The sequence below is a fragment of the Python bivittatus genome, unplaced genomic scaffold (genome assembly GCF_059951505.1).
Source record: "Python bivittatus isolate LINGU-HERP-01145 unplaced genomic scaffold, Pbiv_v1 ctg000780_np1212, whole genome shotgun sequence".
Taxonomy (NCBI): domain Eukaryota; kingdom Metazoa; phylum Chordata; class Lepidosauria; order Squamata; family Pythonidae; genus Python; species Python bivittatus.
The window spans coordinates 2,366,990-2,393,541 of NW_028277108.1; the positions used below are offsets into that span (position 1 = coordinate 2,366,990).

The 26,552-nt window shown below is 38.0% G+C and overlaps 1 protein-coding gene across 3 annotated transcripts; it reads left to right on the forward strand.

Annotated features, from left to right (window-relative positions):
• On the forward strand, positions 1-26,367 carry CEP55 (centrosomal protein 55). Of its 3 annotated transcripts, none has more exons than XM_025168906.2 (9): positions 1-217; positions 6,104-6,332; positions 7,436-7,720; positions 8,928-8,993; positions 14,284-14,413; positions 20,428-20,732; positions 21,360-21,431; positions 21,814-21,939; positions 22,535-26,367. In XM_025168906.2, exons 2-9 carry the CDS (start codon positions 6,150-6,152, stop codon positions 22,754-22,756), a joined length of 1,389 nt encoding a protein of 462 aa, XP_025024674.1. In that variant the 5' UTR covers positions 1-217; positions 6,104-6,149; the 3' UTR covers positions 22,757-26,367. The 3 variants fall into 3 exon arrangements, with proteins under 3 accessions (XP_025024674.1, XP_025024675.1, XP_087985110.1); XM_025168907.2 differs by having other exon boundaries at positions 22,547-26,367; XM_088128984.1 differs by lacking the exon at positions 1-217 and adding an exon at positions 2,659-2,872.
• The last annotated feature ends 185 nt before the right edge of the window (positions 26,368-26,552 follow it).

The window sequence follows — 26,552 nt, forward strand, 5'->3', positions numbered from 1 at the left end:
TTCTCGGAAGCCGCGTTCGAGCGGGGCTAGGTTCGAAGAGGAGCGGTACTGCCGTTGTTTCCTGCTCGCCGCTCCGGGCCGTCCCGTTCCGTCCCCTTCCTTCCGTGCGCGGTGGGAGGGAGGGTGCGGTGTTGTCAGTGCCGCCACCGCCTTGCCATCTTAAAGCGCTCCTCTCCGCCCGGCAGTGTCCACCTAGCGCTCCAGAGGCTTTGCTGAGGTATGTATGGGGAAGGCGGGGGTCGGGGGAGCTGTGCTTTTCCGCCTCAGCAAGCCGGTGCTGGAGCAGGCTTCTTGAGCCATTGTGGAGAGAAAGAAGAGAAGGAAACAGGCCTCAACAGGTGGCGGCACCTGGCCGATCTTGAAAGCTACACAGACTCGGCCCTCTTAGGGCTTGGAAGGGAGACCACTAGGAAATCCCTAGGCTGTGCCTCCACTGGGACGTCATGGAATCAGGCAAGGGCAAAACCATTTTGGTGACCCCCCCCCCGCCAAAACAAACAAACAGCTTGGATGTGTTCAACAGTTGTTGGGTGTGACTTGAGGGCCTCTTTATCTCATGGCAGCAGTCACACCTTCTCTATAGTTGCTTAGTTACTCAGGTCAATACACCAGACACTGTAAATCAGAGTTTTATTCAGCATACAAGGCAAAAGCATTGAATGTGGTGGACCCCTTGCAAGGGGTGCAAAGCCATTTTATAGTCAGGTGTAAACAGCTAGTCTGTGCATCTCTAGTTCTAGAATGTTCAAGTTTTATTTTCCTAATAAGGAATAGCCTAATTTTTCAGGTTCTAATTGGCATACCTTTTCTCTGTTGCTATAAGCGTAACATTTGTCCTTACATTCCTGTCTAATCTATTTATGTGACTCCCTTGTTTCTAAGCGTCGTCCAAGGCTTTTTGGAATGGCACCCAGTGTGCCAATAGCCACTGGGAACACCACTGCTGGTTTATGCCATAATCGTTCAACTTCAGTTTTCAGATCTGGATACTTTGTGATCTCCTCCAATTCTTTGTCTTCTGTTCTACTATCCCCTGGTATTGCCACATCAATTATCCCCACTTTCTTCTTTTCAACCACAGTTAAATCTGGTGTGTTATGTACCAAGACTTTATCAGTTTGTATTCGGAAATCTCACAATATTTTAACCTGCTCATTTTTTACTACTTGTTCAACTATATGTTCCCACCAATTTTTCATTACTGGCAATGATAATTTTTACAAATGTTCCAGTGAATCATTTTGGTGACTGTTATGTTGTTGTTTATAGTCAGTTTGTGTGATCTTCTTGCATGAGCTGAGTATATGATCTACTGTTTCTTCTGCTTCTTTGCACAATCTGCATTTGAATCATTTGATGATTTTTCAATTCTGGCCTTGATTGCATTAGTTCAAATAGCTTGCTCTTGAGCAGCCAAAATCAAACCTTCAGTTTCTTTTTTTTAATGTTCCAGTTGTAAGCCATTGCCAGGTATTATCTTTATCCATTTTCCCCTCAATCTTTTGTAGAAATTGACCATGTAATGCTTTTCCTTGCCAGCATTCTGTTTGTGTTTTTATTATATTATTATGGTTGGTCGCAGTCAGCCAGATGTTTAGACTGGATTTGGCATTTTTGTCCACCTATTGAGTCCTTCCCAAGGACCTGGGATAGGCAGATGTTGTTTGATGGTGTTAAAAGTATCATTGCAAGATGTAAGCTGTTCCAAGTAAAGCTGCCTTTTGCAATTGACTCATGGAAGTTTTGTCAATGCTGATGGTTTTCAAGGGTACTCCAGATGTTTGGGGATTGCACCCAAAGCACCTATTACTATTGGTACTATCTTAGATTTCTTTTGCCACCATCATTCTATTTCTGTTTGCAGGTCTTTGTGTTTTGTGATTTTCTCCAATTCTTTCTCTTCTATTCTGCTGTGTCTGGGTATTGCAATGTCCACTATCCAGACTTTTTTGTCTTTCTTATCAACAATTGTTAAGTCTGGGGTGTTGTGTGGCAGATGCTTGTCTGTTTGAATTCTAAAGTCCCAGAGCACTTCAGCTTCTTCATTTTCTATTACTTTGTTTTGTGGTCCTACCAGTTCTTGCTTGTATTTCTTGCAGATATTCCAATGCACCATTGTTGCTACTTTGTCATGCCGTTGTTTGTAGTCAGTCTGTGCAATCATCTTGCAGCAGCTAACTAGGTGGTCCATTGTTTCTTCAGCTTCTTTGCAGAGGTGGCATTTGCTGTCTGTTGCTGTCTTCTCAACTCTGGCTTTACATGCATTTGTTCTTAAGGCTTGGTCTTGTGCAGCCAGAATTAGCCTCTCTGTCTCTTTCTTCAACTTTCCTCCTCTTAGCCATTGCCAGGTCTTCTTGTTATCTGCTTCGCCTGGTAGTTTTGTGTGTGTGTACTGGCCATGTAATACTTTGCCTATTCTTCATTTGGTTTTTCTTATGAGCCAGTTTGGTCTCTTTGGTATTCAGTAAGCCTTCATGGTATACTAGCTTCAGTGCATCTTCCTCACTGTCCTTCAGATATTCTTCCAATGTCCTTTTTTCCTCTTCAGCTGCTGGTGTACTTGTAACATTCCACACCCACCTATGCTCCTTGGTAAATAGAGTCTGTCAACTTCACTGCGTGGATGAAGGGCATGATTCATTGTCATTATTTTTCTGGTCTTCCTATCCAGGGCTTCTAGTTCTGCTTGAGTCCAATCCACTATTCCAGCTGTGTATCTAATGACTGCAATTGCCCAGGAGTTAATCGCCTTGATGGTATTTCCTCCACTGAGTTTGGACTTTAAGATCTTCTTCACTCTCATGATGTATTGACTACTAACCTTCTTCTTGACTTCAGTGTGCTTGATGTTGTCAGCCTGAAGGATGCCCAGGTATTTATAGTCATCTTCATCCAGACTCTTGACCATAAGCCATCTTGATTCCTTCAGTTTTCACTATTTTTCCTCTGTTGATGGTAAGGGTGGCAGTCCAAGTCCAAATTCCATTGCAGTATCTTGGCTGTATATTCAGAGCAGTGATCCTATTTCGGATGCTGTTTTTCCATACAGCTTCAGATCATCCATGTAAAGGAGGTGAGATAGCCTGGCAGATGTTTTTAATGTTTGATAGCCATGGCCTGACTTGTTCATTATTGTTGACAGAGGAATCAATGCAATGACAAACAGTAGTGATGATAGTGAGTCTTCTTGAAAGATTCCTCTCTTGATGTTAACCTCTCCCAGTCTATCACCATTGACCAGCAACTGTGTCTTCCATTGTGCCATTGATCTTTGCACAAGGTTTCTGATGGAAACAGACTCCTGTTATTTCTAGGCACGTGATTATCCAATCATGTGGCAGGGAGTCGAATGCCTTCTTGTAATCAATCCAAACTACATTCAGGTTGGTCTTCCTTTTGTTACAGTTTTCCAAAACCATCTTGTCAATTAGGAGCTGATCTTTTGTCCCTCTGTTGCTTGGGTGGTTTCCTTTCTGCTCAGATGGAAAGAGCTTGTTTTCAGCTAGATGCTATCGGACTGCATCAGCTACCACACCAGTTAGCAATTTGAAAGTTGTTGGGAAGCAGGTAATTGGGCTGTAGTTGCCTGGCACTGCCCCCTTTGTTGGATATTTCATTATCAGGTAGGTTTTGCCAGATGTTAACCAATCTTCAATTTCACCTTCTTGCTTGTTGCTAGCTTGTTAACATTGCAATGTTAAATTGCTTGGCAATGAGTGGGTGCAGACCAGTCAGATGTTTCAACCAAAAATCATGCAGTTCATCTTCACCTGGTGCTGACCAATTCTTGATCTTCCTTGCCCTTTTCTCTACCATTTCTGCTGTTATTACAAGTTCTTTCATTTCAGCTTCTTTTTTATTCTTATCTACCTCCTTTATCCAAGCTGCATTTTTGCTGTATTTCTTTGGATTGTCCCATAGCTGCGCCCAGGACTGCACTGTTTCTTCTTTGTCAGGTGTTGACTGGTTCACTGCAGTCTCTCCATTATTGATGGATTGGTAGAAACATTTCTGATTCAGCTGAAATTTGAGATTCTGCCTGTAGCATGCAATTCAAGCTTCATATCTACTGATTTTCTTGGCTATGGCTGTTATTTGATGCTTTATTATTTCCAGTACTCCCTTGATCTTCCTTGTCTCTAGCTGATATTTCTTGATCATGTATTCTTTGGTCTTCTTGTTCTTCAGCTTCTTTTCTTTCACCTGTTTTAGCTTGCTTGCATCTGATCTTAGCATGCTGATCTTATTTTCCAACCTGATCTTCCATTTTGGTGATGCACTGTTTGGCTTTTTTTCTTGTTTGTTGATTTTGCATCAAAGATCTGCAGTTATAACTGCAGCCGTGCTGTGCATCAGTTAGTTTGTTTCTTGCAGTGAGCTGGTGCTTATATTTGATATTACAGTATTGGCATCTTTAATACTTGTGCTAGCTGTTTCTTTGTAACAAGCTTCAACGCAAGCAACCTTATTCTGTTGTTTTGTGCATTTGTCTAGATGCTCAGTTATTCTTTGTTTCAGTTCCTCTTGTTTTTCATTTAGAGGACTTTGTTCTTTCTGAAGAAAAGGTAGAGGAGAGGGTGCCTGGTTTAGGAATGAAAATGGTTCAGTAGCAAAGCTGGTTTTCTCTACTACCGACTCCCCTTGGATTGTCTCTACTATCTGAGCTACTTCTGTCAAGGCTTCAATTTCTTTTCCCTTGGTAAACCTTTGCAGTTCTTCCAGTTCTACTTCTGTGAATTCTTTATTTTGTATTATAAATTGACGTTGATCTGCTAGTCTCTGTTCTGTTATTTCTGATTCTGAATGTTGTTCTTTCCAGGATTGGTGCATTCTTTTAAGATATCCTCTTCTCATTGGACTTGATTTGTAATAGCAAATAATTATTTCTTTGTTTTCAGTCTTTGTATATTTGTGACAGGTAAGCAACTTTTCTTCCAGTAGTCCTGCAGCTGCTGGCCCTGGTTGCTCAGCCAACAGTCCTGAGTCCTATAGCCCATTTATCACCAGATGTCCAGGAACTCCAACACCTAGTGCGGTCCTTGTTGACCCAGGTGATGACTGATCCAATATAGGTTTCTGTAAGTTACATCTCACCATATTGTTTATGGGAGAGACACTCTTTGTCTGGCTCCTCTGATGAGACCTGTCCAGTATGGTTGAACCTCTGGCATAGCTCTCATCTTCCTCAGAGCATGTAAGCCCCACAGCCACATCAAGGACATTATTACAATTATTCTGCCTTTTTATATACTGTATATAACTCAAGGCGGCAAACATGCTTAATACTCCTGCCTCCTATTTCCCCACAACCACCAACCCTGTGAGGTGGTGGGCTGAGAGAGAGTGGCTGGTGGTAATGATATTTTTAGTTTTTGGAGCTATTTTTCTCTCTCCATCAGTAATCCAGCCCTTTTGGAGTATGTCATATAGTATTTGAGGGTATTTCTAGTTACTTCGATTTAATGTTTAATAAAGGGCAAATCTGAAATGAAGTCTTTTAATTGATGATGTTCACTGCAGCTGATGTGCATGGAAAAAAATATGTAATTTTTCCCTCTACAAAGCAAACAACAATTGGGGAGACATCTTAAATGATGGGAATGGCAATTTCTCCTCAAGTATCCCCTTGCTCTCAAATTCATCTGGCTGCATTTCAGGTTTTATTCTTTTTAAAAGTGACACACCCAGTTGCAAACATTCTTTATCTTAATCTCTCTAGAATAGGCTACCTCCTTTGCATATGGTTTCACATGGTTAGTTCAAGGCTTTTAGCAGCTGCATATTGCATTGTTTCTGTTTCCTTTAAGTTCCTTATCGTGTCTATTTTAACATTTAATTTTCTATTTGGAAAGAACTTTTTCTATTTTATAAAAATGTTCAGTAGGTTTTGAAAGGAACTGTTATTCATACTATTTATGATAAGGCAGAATCCTGCATGTCTTTGTCTGTCTGTTGTAAAATGCTGTGGTTTATATATAATAAAGCTATGAATAAATGGATTTCATTTTAATGATAAGAATTTATGTTAGACAATAATTCCCATGGGCTTGTACTATTTGTGGGTTTGGAAGTAGAGGATTTTTTTCTTTTTTTAATCGTGCAGATGAAGTGGCTGCTTCTTGAGTAGTACCTGATGATTTTTTGGGAGTATGACATCAAAGGCCATCAAAGAGATGAATATCAGCAAGTGGGGATTCAAGTCTGGTGATTCCAAATCTGAATCAGAATTGCAGGTGTATAAGAAAGAAAATGCGGCTCTGAAAAAGTCTTTGGAAGAAATCATTAAGGGCAAAAGCAAAATGACACCTGAAGAAAGGAAGAGGCTTCTGGAGGTGATATAAATTAAGGACTGACAAATAAAACAATCTTTGCTTTGCATCTTAGTTAAAACCTGAATATTAGCTGTGAGACAAAATATTTTATAACCCAAAGTGTTCACCTTTCATCTAACTACAAAAAGGAACTAACTGATAACGGGACCCTAGCCCTTACTGTAATGTGATGTCTTAGCAGGGGGGTGGAATAGCCCTGCTTTTTCTTTGGGTGCCTTGCTGTGCTGCCTGTTAGCTTTGCTTCTAGATTTCTGCAACCACATCTGGCAATGGGATGGCAATATCGCCTTCCCTAAGAACACCCTAAATGCTTCCTTCCTTCCTTCATTTACTAGTTCCTTCTCTTCTAATGCCTATTAAGCACTCAGGGCAGGTAGTATAACTTTCACTGTTGCTGTTATGACTATTAACATACTGCAGTAGCTTTTTAAAATGATTTGTTTCTTGATTATTTCATCAGAAGAGATCTATGATTTTAGTGCATTTTTTCCCCAAGGCTTAGTTGCTCTTCCCTCTACTCTGCAACTGTGTTCTCCTAAACTCTTTTGAAGAGCCTGCACAAACTATCGTAACTTAAATAGTTTAAATAGCTTAAACTATTTAAATTATTTAAAATTTAATTGTAAAAAGCTGGCAATTGATAAGACATCATCTGAGCCGTTTATGTACACACAAGTTATTAACGTTGTACAGTTCTTGTTGGTGAAACTCCATTTTTTGGGTAGCTACTTTTTGTTTCACTTTCACATGATCCTTAACATTAAATCCCTGGCTTCATAAGAATTGGAGTTAGCTGTACCTTTTTTTGTATTTTTGGTCTTTTTTAGTTACTTTGTCTTTTTTGTTTCTGCTTTTGGCGTAGTATTTTGGTAAAATATGAACATTTTAATGAGACTGTACTTTTGGCAGTACTATGAAATGGACAATCTCTAGGCAGAATAGTACAGTATTCCAAATCGTGTGCCGTAAGCCTAATTTTACTATCTTCACTCTCCGGTATATTCATATTTGTCGGCACAATTAGCCATTTCTACTCAATCAGGAATTTATAGTTTGGAAACTGACCTATTTTCTTGTTAAATGCTTGTTTGTACTTCATGTAGAAAATACTTGCCCTTGAAACGGAAACAGAAGAATATAAAAGTAAACTTGGAAAGAAAGATCAAGAAATCCAGGTCCTGAAAGATGAGTTAAGGAGTAGAAGCAAAAATACAGATACTGCTTCTCTACGTGGTCAACTAGAAGAGAAAACAAAAGAAGTGGCTAAACGGGAGCAGCTACTGAATTCCCTCTCAGAAGAGGTAGAATGGCAGAAAAATCATATATCTGCAGTTTCTGCAAGATGTACAGATCTTGAAAGCAGAGCCGGTAATGTCCAGATCTCCCAGGTGAGTTTATAAAAATATGTGTCAACTTACTTAACCATTTTCCTTATAATGCTGTTTGGAAGTTATTTGGGACTGAACTCCTTTTGAACTCTTTAACCTTGGATGAGGTAGCACTTGCCCATTTAAGAGTGGTGTGCGATCTAGGGGTCTTCCTGAACCCCCACCTCCTGTTTGATGAGGAAGGCCTTTGCATCGTTTCATTTGGTGTACCAGTTATGCCCTTCAGACAGTCATTTATGCCCTAATCATGCTGAAAATTGCTTCTCTGGACATCACTCTGTTAAAACCCAAGTTGATGAACAGATTGTAAATTTGATTCTACTGACTTGATTAGCTATGAGATATTATGGAAAAGGATTACAGAGGTACCACTTACTGAAGGTAGATGGCAGTAGAGTACCAGTCCTATAAAGTTTGAAACTTAAAATACCAAATGCCACAGTGGTAAGTCAGGTGCTTGTTTAAATCACAAAGTATATTGATAAGACACTTGGTAATTGAAACATATCAGCCATTATGCAAAACAATAAGTGCACTTAAACTCAAATAGATACATGCTGGTTGTATAGATTTGGTATGTATTACTCTCTTTTGTCCTGAAGCTATAATGTACAAAGTTTTAAAATAATAGATTGTAGTCAAGATAATCTGATACTTATCCAAATAATTTTAGAGCTTCTGTCATCTTTTGCCAAATATGTGAAACTTTCCTATTTGCAGGTAGCTCAGTAGATTCTGTTCTGGAATTTATTAAAGTCTCATTTGAGTCAAAACTCAACTCATGATGATTACATAGACAAAACCATGTTGGTGGGGTTGTTTTTTGTTTTTTGTTTGCAAAGATACAGAAGCCATTTGCTATTGTCTTCTGCTGACCATGTTTTCCTTTCTTTTTTTTAAATTCCAGATGAGAGTTGTGGGATTTTATGGTGGTCTCCCATATAAATATAACTAGGTCCAATCCTGCTTAGCATTTTTTAAATTAGCCATGTGCTTCTTATCTGTTCTAATCTGTACTGCACTGCAGAAGGAAATATTTAGTAGAAATGTGATACGTAGAATCTAGAATGCTTCACTGGTTTGAAAAATTACAGAAGTCCAATGCTTGCAAGGCATAATGTGGCAGTTCTTGCTCCTATCTTGAACATACAGACATGTGCTTTCAGTTAATGGAATTGAACTGTTTCGCTATTTCTGTTTTTAACAGGAGAAGACTGCACACTGTCCTGGAACAACAGTCAACACACATGAAATTGAAATTCAGCTGAAAGATGTAAGGCATTTTATCAAATACATTGTATGTTTTATTTAAGGAATAAAATAAAATAAAATAAAAAATATAGACAATGTAGAATAATCCTGTACTGGCCTGTCTGGAGCTAACTGTCACTGGTTTCCCAAAGAAGAGTACATGGGAATATAGCTGTAATACAGTAAGTAATAGGGAGATTAGGATCAAATACAAAATTTAGTTTTTCTTAGTAATCAGTCAAAGATCTGTAGCTTTCTAGAGACAGGGCATGAAAGCAGAAGCTGTTGTCCCTTGTTCACCCTTGATTTCAAATAAAAATAACCAATTCATCTATTTTACATTTAGACAGAAATGATTTTTAAAGGACTGACACAGTATAGGTAGTCCTTGCTTAATGACCACAATTGGGACCAGAATTTAAGTCACTAAGCAGTGCGGTCATAAATGAATCATCATGTGACCGGACCTGATTTTACAACTTTTTTTGTGGGGGTTGTTAAACAAATCATCGCAGTCATTAAGTAAATCACTGTGGTCATTAAGCAAATCATGCAGTTGTTAAGTGAATCACATGGTTCCCCCATTGACTTTGCTTGCTGGAACCAGCAGAAAGTTGCCTCGCCTAACGACCAGGGCATTCACTTAACAATGGCAACCGGGATTGCCAGGATTGCGGTCACTAAGCGAAGTGATCATGTGATCATTTGCTTAATGACTGCATCACTTAGCAACCTAAATTCTGGTCCCAGTTGTGGTGGTTAAATGAGGACTACCTGTATATGATTATATTACCCTGTAGAATAGTGGTTTTGCATTGGTTCAAATATTGTGTTGAGGCAGATTCAAATCTCTGCTCAGTTTCTTCATTCACAGAGGAGGCAGGAACTGAATTTAGTTCCATGGACTCCATGAAAGTAAGCTAATTATAAAATGCTATGTAACAAAAGCTAATAACTTCTGCTGGTTTATGCCATAACTTCATAAGCTCAGCATTATACTATATATGAGCCACTATCAGTAAATTTTAAAACATGTTAGTTGGAAAAAGTGCTATCAGACTCCTTATTTTTTGCTACCATAGGGTAACATGGATCTTCTCCAGTGTCATCAGTAAATCCTGCTTTTATGTTCAGTGTTTTGGAATGTATCCATTCAAAGAGCAGCACATTAACTCAGTCAAACTTCATGAAACATATAGATTAAATTGTAATTTCTCAATTCAAACATTAATGTATTTGTCTGTAGGCAGAACACTGATCTGGTGTGTTGCCACTCCCCCTTATTAGATGCTGCTGTAGTTCAGTTACACAAATAGCATTTGTTCAGCATTTAACACTGTGCACCTGACCTGCATCTGAACATTTGCAATATTTATCTGCTTTTCTGAATAAAACAAACAAATTGGAGGTATGGCAGGCAGCCAAAATCTCACTTCCCATTCCTAGGTGGAAAAGAGGGTTAAGACCATGTTGAAAGACCAACGTGGGCTTTTTGATTATACATTGGCCACTTTTGCTATTAAATGGCACATCCAGTTCCGCAGCAATTAAGAATGGATGATTAAACAAAAATGCAGAGTATTCAATTTGCTTACTTCAAACAAGGCCAGGGACTGAAAGCCTATAACTTTGTTAGATTACATCTGTTAAATATTGCTATCTTGTCTATATCTCTGAACACTCACTCATTTAAGGAAAATATAAAGAGGACCGTGAAAATAGTACTCTGAGCTAGGAAGAAAGTGCCTTAAATTCCATTAACAGCAACCCTTATGTCTCATGAAAACTATTGTTAAATTCAAAAACTGCTTTAGTATGATACAAAGGATGGCTGTTTAAACAAAAGTTTCCATTGAGCTATTGGAAGCCTTCTGAATGGGTTCAAATAAAGTTAAAGAAGTGAATATACCTGTTAAATTATAGTTTGATCTACATATGTTATTGTAAGCTTTTTATTTGTGAAGGAATACGAAATTTCTTGTCAGAGTTTTTTAATCTCCTACATACACACGTTAATGCATTGCTTTACTATTGTGGAGACTTTATTTCAACAATGAGCATATATCTTTTTAAAGCCAAACAACCATTTGTTGATATTGTGAAATCATTATTTTTATGCAGTTATATGGTATCTATCTCAACGAAATTAAATGCTACCCCAGTGCAGCTTTATATTTTTAAAGCTGTACTGGGGTGGCATTTAATTTCATTGTACGAGTAGTACAATGTACAATAAAGATTACTTTGACTTTTTGAACCCATCTTTCAAAGGCAGCAACAACATACAAGAATCAAAATCAAAAGAATACATTAATCTAATAAAACATTAAAATGACAATAAATCAGTAAGATGTTCATCTAATACATTGCCAGTATAATAAAATAGTGGAGTGACACATCAGTTTGAAGCCACTTTAAAGATGTGTGGTTTTGGAAGCCATTGCCATAACTTAGAAGGGAACTGACACATTCCTTGGGAGTGTGTCAGTTCCCTTCTAAGGGGAGGATTACATTAGGGGAGGAGTTGCTGCGAAGAAGGCCCTGCCCCTAATGTTCATCACTCTAATTATTCATTGAAAAGACGTCATCAGCAATAACCAGGTTCTGGATTCTTTAAAGAAGTTTACAGTTCTATACACACTTGGGAGTAACTTCAATTGAAATTACTTATGCATAGACATAGATCAATAATGGTGTAAATTTTTTTCTGAGATTTTATAATTTGTTTAGTAGTGTTAATCAGATGCAAAATGACAAAAACGTTGTATATGTCAAGGAATGAAAATGATAAACTCTTTAAACACTGAGCTATGGACTTTGGGAAGATATAAAAACACTTCACAGCTCCACAGGGCTGAGTACACTTGGAGGACAACCTTAACAACTTAAAGAAACTTCTCAATAGGGAATTATTCAAAATAGCCATACTTTGTAAGAGATTATAGATGGCATGCATATATTTACCCTATTCTTCCAAAGGTTTCTTGATCTTAAAGAAAACTAGACTTTAGTCTTTGTTTAAAATTCTTTAACTTATTTGTACTGACATGTTCTGACATAGTACTCCATCCATGCATGGTGACCACACCTTTTTACATATGGAGGATGCTTTTTTGTGCATGATAAGGCAGGGCTGGGCAGAGATCTCTGTCTCTGTACTGAAAATTACTAGCTTTAAACTTTTGCTTTTCTTTATAGGGTTGTTTCTATATACTCAAGTTCAGAATAGTCTGAAAGTAAAGGGGCTGATCTTATCCTTTTTTGGAACTGGATCAGTCCTTTAGGTCCAGGTTTCTAATCAAAGCTAATATCACAAGACAACAAACTGCCTGATACCTTAATATCCTGCTCTGGTTTTATTTTCTCTAGAGCAAGTACAATGCCCTGATTAAGATTAGAATCAAACATGGGACAAAGTGAGAGCCAGTTTGGTGTAGTGGCACCATAGAAGCATATGTAAAAAAATTGTCCTTAAGCATTAAGTTTCCCTTCTACCAACTCAGCTACGACACTCTTATACTACAGAAAATAAAATAAATTATAGGGCAGCCACATATTGTATGCATTGTGTACTTTGGCCCTAAGTTCTATATGTCAAGGAATGAAAATGATAAACTCTTTAAACATTGAGCTATGGCCTTTGGGAAAATAAAAAACACTTCACAGCTCCACACCGCTGAGTATACTTGGAGGACAACCTTAAAACTTTGTAGGAATCACATATCTAATGGGATGGCTAGTTGTGGAGGAGGCTTTAAGATTTCTGCCACTGAGTGACTATGATCCACCACAGAAATAAAGCACATACCTGCCATGTATGTTTGACCATAAAGCTTAAAGCACAACCAACTAACCTTTAGAAATTGAGCTGGTTTCTCTTGTAGAGCTTTTTAAAGTTACGCATTAAAAATTCCATGAACTTGCTCTGGGTGGAGAAATGGTTACCATTCTTGTTCAATTTCTTGCTTTAATCCCTGACATTAGCAAAACCTTGGAGTTTGTCATGCTTACTCAGATGGAAATCCCATAATTTAAGTGACATTCGTTGCTGGACAGGTGTGCTTCATGTTGAAGTTTGCATTCTGATGACTTAGCTGGCTTCTGAATGGGCACGTGGCAATGGATTTCTATAATTTGCATTTTTCAGTCTGTGTATAGTTATTAGCTCTGGAAGTATCATTACTCAGCTTGGTGAAATTAACTATTTCTTTCCTAAAATCCCTGTGGCCTTTTACCTCAGAAAGGAAGGTTCTCTTTCTCTTCAATTCCACTGGCAAACACCACCACCACCCTCAAAATCCCTTCTCCATCTCCTTTACCCAATCTTTTTGTGTTCTTCTTCAAATAAAGGGCAAAATCCCTCTCTTTCCCTCTCCCTCATAATCTCCAGTTGCTAGGTCATTCTTTTGGAAAAGAAATGGCTATTCTGGCCAAAATGAGCAATAGTATCTCTGAGTGTTTCTTTTTTTATTCTCCCTCAAGTCATCTCTCTTTTTTGCTTCCATTCTTTTCCTTCCCTCACTTTGAGCAGCCCTTCCTACCTTCCCAAATTATACTTTATTTCACTAACAACTCTCGTACATGCATACGACTGCACTAGCATAGGTACCAATCCATCCAAAAGGTGGTAGAAGAATTGAATGTGAGAGTATTTGGCACATGATAGGCCACAGTTTGGTTCTAAACATGGCCTGTACATCAGAAAGTAGGATTTGGAGCTTGTGATAAATTTGTCCTGCTTCTTCAGGCCTGTTGTTGCTGTCCCACCTTTATGTGACTCATAGTTTGAACAAGCAAAGGGACAACATGTGACAAATGTACTGGGAAATCATCTGATGTCTGCATGAAACCTTGTTGATTTAATCGGGAACTGACTTTTGAGTAAAGATGCATAGGATTGCACTGTTCATTTTATTGGGTTCTATTAAAAATTAAGGTAAATAACATCCAATTCTATGTATATTTACTTGGAAATCGTCTATAATTCAATCTGTTCCTTTTCAAGTTAAATTTGAAAGTGGGCCTCAAAACACTATTGGGGCTAAGTATCACTGTATATTGAATCACACCAATATATCATTTCCAACAGCAGAGTGTGCTGATAATGAAGAAAAAGTACAGAGATAATTTTTCACTGGTTTAGTGTTTGCTTCTACTGTACTCTACTGAAATGTCATGTTACCAGGAGTTATGCAAAAGAGGCCTTGCAAATAGAATGCATTTGAAATATCTGATTGACTGAAAAAGAGGATATAAAATTGGTTGTTTTTTCCCCTAGAAATCTGTTTACTAACTTTAAAATCTCTTTACAGGCTTTAGAGAAAAACCAGCAGTGGCTAATATATGACCAGCAACGGGAGGCTTATGTTCAGAGTCTCTTAGCAAGGATTTTTGAACTTGAGCAGCAGCTAGAAACTGTTAATCAACAGCAAGCAAAAGAAGGTAGGGCAGAAGGTATTGACTGATTATTCTACAAACTGCATAGAGCCCAAAAGTTAACTTATATTGATCAGATTTCCATATATTGGTCAACACATTACAGCTGTAAGAACAGCTCTTCTGACATATATATTTGCTCCGCAGTAATTTGGGGAGGGGAGGGGGAGAAAATGCATTCTGATCATTGCTTAGATCCCAGACTCCCAACTGTATACATAGGAGAAGATGATTGGTGATCTGGTCTGGCATATGAAACTTGCTTTTTGGATGTTAATTTAAAATGTATATCGTTCAGATTGAATCTACAGTATTTCCGAGAACAATGTTCATAGAAGAAAGATGCAGACAAGACTTTTTGATATCAAGTTTTACAGTTTGTTTGCTTCTGCAAATTTTTCTGCTATTAAATATTTGTTTTGTGCCTGAATAGCTATTAGTATTACATTTGTATAGTATTACATCTGTATGCCTACAGATTCTCCTTCACTGGCAGTATTCAAGCAGAAGCTCAGAAATCTTTAGCCAGGAATGTTGTAATTCATCCTACATTGCAGATTCTTAATTGAGCAGAGATTGGACTACATGACATCTGTAATGCAAAAATGTCAAGGAACACCTGGCATCTGTCCAGTTTAGAGCTGCTGCCTCAGGCCTCCCAGTAGCATGGTCTGTAAGAATTAATACGTACTGTTTCCACCAAGGTGCTTGGGTTGGGTTGGATTCGGTTGGATAGGCCCCATGAAGTCTAATGTCACTTTCTGAGATGGAATTTCTAAGACAGGTAATGTTCTTGCTGTTCCCCATCCTCTGCCAAGTGTCATTGTGATCTGACATACAGTGGGGCAAAAAAGTATTTAGTCAGCCACCAATTGTGCATGTTCTCCCACTTAAAAAGATGAGAGAGGCCTGTAATTTTCATCATAGGTATACCTCAACTATGAGAGACAAAAGGAGAAAAAAAATCCAGAAAATCACATTGTCTAATTTTTAAAGAACTTATTTGCAAATCATGGTGGAAAATAAGTATTTGGTCACCTACAAACAAGCAAGATGTCTGGCTCTCACAGACCTGTAACTACTTCTTTAAGAGGCTCCTCTGTCCTCCACTCGTTACCTGTAGTAATGGCACCTGTTTGACCTTGTTATCAGTATAAAAGACCCCTGTCCACAACCTCAAACAGTCACACTCCAAACTCCACTATGGTCAAGACCAAAGAGCTGTTGAAGGACACCAGAAACAAAATTGTGGACCCGCACCAGCCTGGGAAGACTGAATCTGCAATAGGCAAGCAGCTTGGTGTGAAGAAATCAACTGTGGGAGCAATAATTAGAAAATGGAAGACATACAAGACCACTGATAATCTCCCTTGATCTGGGGCTCCACGCAAGATCTCACCCCGTGGGGTCAAAATAATCACAAGAACGGTGAGCAAAAATCCCAGAACCACACGGGGGGACCTAGTGAATGACCTGCAGAGAGCTGGGGCCAAAGTAACAAAGGCTACCATCAGTAACACACTATGCCGCCAGGGACTCAAATCCTGTAGTGCCAGACGTGTTCCCCTGCTTAAGCCAGTACATGTCCGGGCCCGTCTGAAGTTTGCTAGAGAGCATTTGGATGATCCAGAAGAGGATTGGGAGAATGTCATATGGTCAGATGAAACCAAAGTAGAACGTTTTGGTCTAAACTCAACTCGTCGTGTTTGGAGGAGAGAGAATGCTGAGTTGCATCCAAAGAACACCATACCTACTGTGAAGCATGGGGGTGGAAACATCATGCTTTGGGGCTGTTTTTCTGCAAAGGGAGCAGGACGACTGATCCATGTAAAGGAAAGAATGAATGGGGCCACGTATTGTGAGATTTTGAGTGAACACCTCCTTCCATCAGCAAGGGCATTGAAGATAAAACGTGGCTGGGTCTTTCAGCATGACAATGATCCCAAACACACTGCCCAGGCAATGAAGGAGTGGCTTCGTAAGAAGCATTTCAAGGTCCTGGAGTGGCCTGGCCAGTCTCCAGATCTCAACCCCATGGAAAACCTTTGGAGGGAGTTGAAAGTCCGTGTTGCCCAGCGACAGCCCCAAAACATCACTGCTCTAGAGGAGATCTGCATGGAGGAATGGGCCAAAATACCAGCAACAGTGTGTGAAAACCTTGTGAAGACTTACAGAAAACGTTTGACCTCTGTCATTGCCAACAAAGGATATATAACAAAGTATTGAGATGAACTTTTGATATTGACCAAATACTTATTTTCCACCATGATTTGCAAATAAATTCTTTAAAGATCAGACAATGTGATTTTCTGGATTTTCCCCCCCATTTTGTGTCTCATAGTTGAGGTATACCTATGATGAAAATTACAGGCCTCTCTCATCTTTTTAAGTGGGAGAACTTGCACAATTGGTGGCTGACTAAATACTTTTTTGCCTCACTGTATTCAGTTGCATCCCGGCCATATCCAGTCCATAGTTTTTCTTTGCTTATAGCTATCCCATATGTCTATTTGGGTGGTCATGTGCCAAGCTTAAGATACACCTATAAAACTTGTTAGGCACAGCTAGCTGTCTCTGGACCTTGCATCTCTCCCTGTGACTTTTTGGAAAATATTCGTGACACAATAGTTCTTTTAATGAACCTGGAGTTCTGAGCCTTGTTGGGAGAACTGAGGTTCGTTCTACCTCCTCTCAGATCTTGAACAGGTTCTGATTCTCCTCTTGCTCTCTCTTGAACTCTTCTAAATTGCTCCTAAGGACTCCTGCTTTTCCTTTTTTTTTTTTTTAATATTTTATTGAGATTTTAAAGATACATATTTAAACGTTAGAAATGAAAAGGAAAATTTGAAATACAAAATATAAAGAAAAAGAAAAGAAAAAGAAGTAAAAGAAGAAAAGATATGAAAAATAGATAACTTCCAATCTATCTCTGGTCTTAGAAATAATAAGGCTATCATAAGTGCTAGTTTTTAATACATTAAATAGGAATAATTCTTTGTCTAAATGTATCCCATTACATTTATAATCTAATCTTCAAATCCCCATGTAAGCTTCACCCCACCTGCATTTTGCAAATAGTCCATCAATGGTTTCCATTCTTTAAGGTAGTAGTTGTTTAAGTTTTCTTTTAATAGGCAAGTCAGTTTGTCATTTTCTGCCATATCCATCAGTTTTAACAACCATTCTTGTATTGTTGGTAGTGTTTGGGTTTTCCAAAATTGTGCATAAAGAAGTCTTGCTGCAGTAATCATGTATTGAGTAATTCTAATAAGATGTTTGCCTATCTGAAAGTCCATTATCCCCAACAGGAATAATTCTGGTTTAAATGGAATCTGTATTTGTAGTATGCTCTGCATCAACATTTGTATTTGAATCCAAAATTTCTTTGCAATTTTACATGTCCACCACATATGGTAAAACGACCCCTCAGGACTCCTGCTATTCCAATTCCAATTCCTAAATCATCATCTTCTTCCCCTTCTCTTCCTACTACTCAATAGCATCCAGAGGAGCTCTACTCCCTAACGTGAATCTAGCTGTCTCACCAAACCTGGAAGCTAGAAATAAAAGTATTATTGTGTGTAAATTTCTTCATTGTCTGGGCTAAAATAATTAAGGAAAAAGGAAAAAATTGCCAGCCTGTATGTTAGACACCAACAACACTATCGTGTGTGTGTGTGTGTGAGAAAACTAAAGAAAAAAATTACACTGGCTATCCTCTAGGTCTACTTATCTCACCTATAGAACCTTGTAGTGGCAGGGCTGAACCAGTAAGGTAATAGGCTGAAGGTTTCAAACTTCTCCCAGAATGTCATGGTGTTTTCCCAGCCTGACCCCTCCTACCTTGATGTAGCTCCTTGGTATCACTTATTTTCCAGGGGTGCTTGGCATCCTCCCCATAACTCCAGTCCACCAGAGAGATTGAGTTACCACAGCCCTGTGCTGCCATCCTGATATATGAAAAGATAAAAATGAGGAAAACCTGACATAATTTCTGTAGAACAATTTCCTGGCTGTGTAGCGTAGAGAAATGTGGCTAGAGGTTTCAATTCTTCCTCTTCCTTTTTGGGTAATAAAGTAGCAGGTCATAAACAAAAACAAACTGTAGTAAGAGAAACAATTAAGGGTGTTTCTGGTCACTGGTTAAACATAACAGTCTGGTGCTGGTCTAGTACAAATGGCATGACTTCCTTTGTGAAATGGGGAATGCTACAATTTAATAACACAGAGTACAAAAATATTCTAAATAAATTTAATATGTTCTTGCCCACTCTAAGGTATGGATGAACAAAAGCTGACATTAAGCATCCAATTCCCTATAATTGTCCAGAAAGATAAAATATTAAACTTAAGCCCAGAAATAAGGATCACAATTCTAATGCAATATCTCCCAGTAATGTTTTTTCCTATTCCTATAGAGATAGTTGTCTCTGGAAACATGCTCCCTCTGCTCCAAGACTTTTCTTGGAAATCCCACGTTAATCTTAATTAATTAATTTTTATTTTACAGCCAAAAAGCCCGAAAATACTTTAATCAGAGACTAGAGAAAAACAGTGGTAGTTTTCTCCTCTCCACCTTGCCATACCATTACTGGCTCTATTTTCCTGAATTCTACCACTAGTTTTTAAAAGAATAAGTTTTATTGTATACAGGAGAGGAAGGGGTTAAAGCATCTGTCTCTGTCTACATACCTAAGATCTCTCTCCCTCTTAAATGATGGTGGAAACATGGATGTCAGTGAATGTGGGTCAGAGTTTGAAGCCTGTACTTTTACTACAATTCCCAAATACATCTTACAAATCTAGTACGGGTAGTCCTTGCTTAATTACCACAATTGGGACTGGAACTTAGGTTGCTAAGTGATGCGGTTGTTAAGTGAAATATCACGTGACTGGACCCAATTTTCATGACCTTTTTTGTGGCAGTTGTTAAGCAAATCACACAGTCATTAAGTGAATCGCGCAGGTTCCCATTGATTTTGCTTGCCAGAAGCCAGCTGGGAAGGTCACAAATGGTGATCACAGAGCCCTGGGATGCTGCAACCATCCTAAGTGTGAGCTGGTTGTCAAGTGCCCAGATTGTGATCATGTGGCTGTGGGGGTGCTGCAATGGTCATAACTTTGGGCACCAGTCATAAGTCACTTTTAGCACTGTTGTAACTTAGAACGGTTGCAAAACAGTCATTAAGCAAGGACTACCTGTATCATGAGTATGTGTAATTAGTGAGGGAAGGACTTGATAGTCAAAAGTAACAAGTGGGACTTTCCACTAGAACTAGAAAAGTTGTAGTAACAGCACCTTCAAAAATGGAATGGTGGTATGGAGGAAACTCTCAAAATTGATCTTCATCACTGACATATTCAGAAGGATATTTTAAAAGCTTATAGGACTAATCTATATGTGTTTGTTGGATTTTAAGGTCACTAAATTAAACTTACTAGGGATTTGAATGTGTTTCCCAGAGGTATACCAAGCACTGTTGTACCCTTGGAGTGTTGTAGAATTTCAATAATATAAAGTGCCACATGGAAATCTGTAAGAAGTGTCTATATCAGCATACAATTTTATTCAAGTTTCCTATTTTATACCACAATTTGTGTTAATGTTAGAATATATTACAAAATAACTGTGCTTAATGTTGCTAGTATCTGTGAAATATCCTGCAGTTTTTCTGAGATAAACTTCCATATTCAGATTATTGAATTTGTTTTTATTTTATTTTCACTTTTAATATTCTGTAAGGCAAGAAACAAGAATACAAGATAACATCCCAAAACAGTATATCTCAAAATTCAGTCATTTGAAGTATCTGAATAGAGTAGTATTATAGTATGGATGCTAAATCAAAAAAAGCCCAAGAAGCTATTGTGGTTATGATTTCTGGGCTTGCTATGAGGAGATGCCAACATGTGAGATATTCTTACATCTAAGGTGCAATATGCTGGTTTGCTTAATATTTTCACGGATGTCTGTTCTGTTCTGTTCCATGTCCCTTTGCCCTCTGGTGAAATCCTAAAAGATGACAAGCAGAGATATTATGAACAGATGTTGGCAACAGCTGAAAGAAATCTGGAAGCAGAAAGGCAAATTGTGTCCCAGCTGCATGCTGATCTTAATGAATTGCAAAGGAAATATGATGAAATTAAGCAAGAGGCAATAAATGTGAATGGTCTACTGAAGCTGCAGAAGCAAGCTGATATTAAGACCCTTCAGGATGAAAACCACATCAAAGGGCAGATCCTGCAAAGGCTTACACATGAAAATGAAGTGGCCAGAAAAAAACTGGATGAAGAAAAGAAGCGTACACAAACCCTCTCGTCTCAGGTCTCTGTCCTGTTGCATAGACACTTTTATAACAGACTTCCCAAATTGATCCTGCAAACTGGGAATTCAGGGAGTTGCAGGTCTATCCCATTTGGATGGTGAAAGGTTGGGTTAGGATTAGTTGTGCCTGCCTAAAGACACTATAAAAATGAAACCCTTTAAAACAATTCTGCTAATCTGGCTAACAGCCAGTAACAACTTGTGTGTAGATTTTAACACTGGTTTTGGCAACGAGTGAAAGGAAATACCAAGTGGAAGGGAACTGATTGTAGCATGTACATCTTCAACCTTCTGGTCTAAATTAACATTGCCTTAAATGTTGTCAAAGATGCTATAGTGTGGAGAGAGAGCATTTGTACTGAGACATCCATTCTATCTAGACCTGCCATTGAAGGCTACCTCTGCATTTGGAACAATATAGCTGGATCAGATGAGGAGGAATTGGGAGGGACCAGAGTTAAGAAAAGGAGACATTACTCCTCTTCATGCTGTCACTTTTTTCATTATAGTAGTAGTAAAATGTAGCAGAATAAGAGCAAAATAAAGCCAAGAAAATGTCTTGTATCTATTATTTGGAATTTTTTTAATGTACTGATTGTAACATAATCTTCTGCTCATGTTCTATAGGTTGAAGTGCTCCACAGGTCTTTGCTAAAACAGCAAGAAGAACACACAAGAATAGCAGCTTTGGAACAACAGGTACTAAATTATGTTCCCTGCTATTTTGTAGCACATGGCAAAGATCTATGTGATTCATTTTAACATCAAAAATTTGTCCTAATTTAGAGATAGTGTACATTTTTGTTGTCCAGAAACCATAATATTATTAATGTAATTTGTCATAGTGACCACTCATATTTAAGTTCTGAACAGAATATAAATTTAAAATTCATTCAGAATTAATTGTATCCCCTTGTAAGTCTGTCTCTACTTCTTTTATCAAACTATTCCTCCTTTTTATCTATAAAAAAGTAAATTTTATTTTGTTTGTGTATAGATAGAAGTTTAAATGGAACACTTAATTATCAAACAGGAAAAAAGCATTTAGTTAGGAGACCATTTCATTTTTCTTTTCTTCTAGATCCAGTCATGCACATCAGACTTTGAGAATGAAAAGCTAGATCGCCAGAACCTGCAACACCAGTTGAACAAAGTCCTTAAGGAACTGAGGAAGGCAAGAGACCAAATTACTCGTCTTGAGCCCTCAGTAAGTACTGCTGGATTAATTAAAGACTGAATCTTTACTAGAGTTATGCAGAGATCCAGCTTGAAGGGCAAAATGAGATTCGGAGCACATATGGGTGTACTTGTAGCATCTGTCAGGAACACCGTAACCCAAATGACAGCTGCTCAGTCTTGGGGAAAGGCTGAATGTGGCTCTGAGTCACATTTTGCCCTTCAAATCTGGATCTCTGCACAGTCCTAATATATACTTTCCTTTTCCCACACATAGCTTGTACGTTGAGCTGTGATTTTTGTTGAGTTTGTATTTTATTTGCCAGGTGTGCTGTTTTTAAATCAATTTCACACACCCTGTCCCAACTTCTGATTATTTGATGCTATATAGACTACTCTGAGAACCTTTGCCTTCGGTTTTAAAACAGCATCTTGTGGAGAATTTAGAAACGCGGTAGATACGTCAAAAGAGTCAGACAGACTTCCCTTGATACCCATTACTAGATTCTACTACATTCCAGTCAGATATCCTTTTTTAATTCAATTATATTTAGATATTTTGACCCCTAAAGAAATACTGTTGGCCTGCATTATAAAGTATATACTGTCATATTTAAATGCAACAGTTTTTTTTTCAGAAGCTTCCAGAACGTGGTGGATGTTTAGAAGTCTTAGACAACTTCCAGTCCACTTTTGAAGACAAGTTGATAATACAAGACAAACGTTCTTCACCAAAACGTGCAAGTCTTCTGGATGAAAGTTTCCTGGAATGCCCCAAATGTAAAACCCAATATCCTACAAGCCAGCATAGGGAATTATTAGCTCATATTGATTTCTGTGCAGTTTAAGTCCTAGAGGAAGCCTGTAGCTACATCTCAATACACCCATGTAATTTAACTGAAAATAATAGCTTTTTAAAAACAACTCATGAAGATGCTAAAGGACTACAGTTCATATTTCAGCTAAAACATTTGTGCTGTAATTCATTGTTTATGAAGGACTAGGCAGTAAACAACTTTGAGCACTGTATCTTGAATTCTGAACTACTGATTGTGTTTGCACTCTCGGGCAAGAAAGTTATTTTACTTTCTGTAGGCTAATGCATCATGCAAATTTTCAATTACTGCCACTTTTACTTTACTGGATTAACATACGATTCTTTGCCTTGCCTACAGAAATGCATTTTGACATTTCTGTTTTCCAAGGCCCTCTAACATTTGCAAAAAGGAAAATGTTTTTAATACCCAATGAGCTGTGAGCATGTAGTCCACATGAGGGAATGCATGGAGACAGTTGGGTGTAAGAGGAAAAAAAATAAAGTAGCCCAACTTCTAATTTCCGCTGAACTTTTCTTTGCAAAAAGAAAGCAAGTCCCAAATTCAGAACATCAGGGTGTGTCTTGACCATTGCCTCCATTTTGTTTGAGATATGCTCTCGTTTGCACTTGTTATCCCTGAGCTGAAAGCTTAGGGATATAACTTATCAGGGAACCTGTATAAGGAAATGCTTTTTAAAATAATAAAATGGAATTGGCTATGCCAGCGATACTCTACATATGTCTTTTTTAAATATCAGGAATGGCTGTACCTGCAGTTGTTAGTTACTCCCTCTTGAATTTATTGTACCTCCTGTGCTGCTCCTTTGTTTCTAATCTCTACTGTGCTATTTCTTCAGTATGATATAGGCTGTAGTCATTGCTTCTTAAAATTTGATTGGATTGTATCCCCTTCTTTAGGAGACACTGTGTATTTATGGCTTATAAAGCTATTACTAAACTAGATATGAGCAATAACCACCACACAGATATTTCACATCAATCTGAAAATAATTACTGTTACCAAAATCATTGGCACTCAGATCATTAATTACCATGCAAATTGGGTGGAAAGCTTCTTGTATGCCAAGGAGATATGGATAAAATGAAAGGGAGAAAGTGGTCTTGGGTCAGTCCTCTCTGTGCTACAGAATAACCATGAACATCAGAGTCATGATCACACCAACTATACTCTGTTCTGTATTAGTCATCTGCTATGCAGAATATGTTTTTCTATGAGTTTCACCAGATAATTCTGCTAGTGGAGAGGAGAGAGATTTCCAGGCCTGGGAATTGAAATTCATGTATCATAAAGGTAGACAACGTGTGACCTACAGCAATATGTAGCCATTTGATTCCATTTTTCTGAAGTTTTTTCTTTATCCACAATTTCTGAAAATTGATGTCACTGTTGCATGGGGCGGGGGGGGGTGTGTGCCTTTGAGTCAGTCTTGATTCCTGGCAACTGCCTGGACAAGTCCCTGGAGTTTTCCTGGTAAGATTTTTTGGAAGCAGTTTGCCACTGCCTTCGTCTAAGGCTGAGAGAAAGTGACTGACCCAAAGTCACTCAACTGTCTTTGTGCCTAAGGTAGGACTAGAGTTCACAGTCTCTTGCTTTCTAGCCTAGCGCCTTTAAGCAATACACCAAACTGGATCTCAAAATTCCCAAATAGGCTAACATAACTTTAAAAATCCTCCACCACATTCAGGAAAATCTAGAAAATCTTTGTATATGTGTAATGCAACCCCATTCACATTCCAGAATCACCCTGCCCATTACAGTTTCTTTGGTAGAGTTGATCATAAATTAAGACATTACTTTTACACCTGAAACTAATTTTTGCTCTTTGTACTTTACCAAACATAATCAGTATCTATCCATAAAAATCAGGATGCATTGCATATTTTTTATGGATTAGTTATGATGCATAGATTTTGTTAACACTGCTTATGTAGCTTCTTTTCCTCCCAAATTACTCCATGAATACATCAACTGCATAAGAATGTGCCTACTGATATCTAGAAAAACTAATCTAGTGGAATAGAGTGTGATATGCATTAAATAGAACACCACTTCAATAAATATAGTGGTACTTTCTAATAAAGACTGATTTAATAATATGGTCTAAACTGTTGTAACCTGGTAACATATTTTGAGTTTCCTATTAATCAAGAAGACCACATGGCTGGTAGATTTATTCATAAACCACTTAGGAGACATTCTATCATAATGTGAACCAGTAATTGTTCCTAATTTATTTTCCCTTGAGAAAAGGGACACGATTTGGAATGGAGTTAGATTCAGGAAAATAGTGTAAGAAATAGTTTTCCCTGAGATGAGATTAGATCTCTGAGATCAGCAATTGTAAAGAAGTCATACAGGTTTAATTCTAGCATACCTTATAATGATTTTAAGGAAATCAGAAAATTGTTCTGCAAACCAGCAGCCTGCCATCTTACTACCCCTCAGTATTGTTAGCCAGAGGTCTCAGGTTTTCCAGTGATGGTGACAACTGTAATGTGAAGGACAATAGGCCCAAGACTGGCATGGATATTGCGTCCAAAACATTCTTCCTAGAGAAAGTGCCAGCCATTAATAATGTAAGCCAAGAAAGCATTAAATCATGCACTTGCCTTAATTAGCTACATACTGTTTTCCAAGTACTGAGGAAATATTTGGGGGGTTTAGCAGAATAGACTTGGCAGATGAGGGTGAATGGAGGTAGCTTAATCTGTTGATGAATTAGTAACTAACAAAAGGAAACACTAGATGGAAAAAATAGAAACAGGGATTTAGGGCACTGCCCAAGTCCAGGTAGGGGAATAAGTCTTACATCAGGGAAGACCAAACTCTGCAGTTATCCTTGAATCCCTAATTCATGAGGGTATGATGGATGAATAATGCTAGAGCTGCATGGCCCTCTATATCCAGTAATAGCACTATATGTTTCTCTGTGTAAATAATAGGACTAGAACATGTCTGTGATGAAGAGTTGTAATGTTCACATAGGAAGGTCGTCTTCATCTGCACTATGAAAGGACTCTTATGCTACCAATCTTAATTTAAAGTGGTCTTACTGGGTAGACTTTAAGAAGGGAAGCATAATTGCTTTACTAGTTTTGTTTCTCAACATAAAGGCAAAAACACCCTCAAGTTTGACTCCTGATGATCCTTCTATGCATATATTGCAAACAGCAAACTGATGCTGCACCTGGAAGATTAGAATATTAATGATTTTATTATGGTTTTATCTAGTAGTCTATGATAGATGGTCATCATGAATTTGTATCCATCTGGGTGCAGTCAATTGTTTTCTTGCCTTTCATAACATCTCTGTCCTTTGAATTCTAACAATGCCATCACTCAACTGTTTCATATTTTATACAAGTAACTGTTATGACAACATGTTCTCTTTACACTGCTCCTTGAGTAACAACTGGTACAACTATTAGTACAACTTGCTTTAGTATTTTAATCTAGATACTAAATCTCATTCACAGTGCTCCCAAGCTTGTTCCTCTGCAGTGTTCTGAAGCTAGATGTGTAGAAGTACAGTTGCTGATAGTTGCCTTGGTTGTGGATATTTTATTGTTGTGTCTAATCATATTATTCCAATGTTGAGTCACACACTTTCTTGTTATAAAAACATTTTTAAAGCTTCACAGATTTGTAGTCATGACAATATAATGTGACAAAATTAGTTTTGTGTCATCTTAAGTACAATTTTATTGTAGTATAACTTCAAAAGGTTGATAATTAACTTGACTAAGTTGGTGATGTTAGTGGTGAGGGCACACCATATGCATATACTTATATTCTCTCACAAAAA

Bases quoted from the DNA above. Each gene is read 5' to 3' on its own strand.
- CEP55 (XM_025168906.2), top strand. From the start codon at position 6,150: ATGACATCAAAGGCCATCAAAGAGATGAATATCAGCAAGTGGGGATTC. The intron at 21,432-21,813 runs GTACTAAATTAT...CTTTTCTTCTAG, and splicing joins TAGCAGCTTTGGAACAACAG to ATCCAGTCATGCACATCAGA. The intron at 21,940-22,534 runs GTAAGTACTGCT...TAAATGCAACAG, and splicing joins TTACTCGTCTTGAGCCCTCA to TTTTTTTTTCAGAAGCTTCC.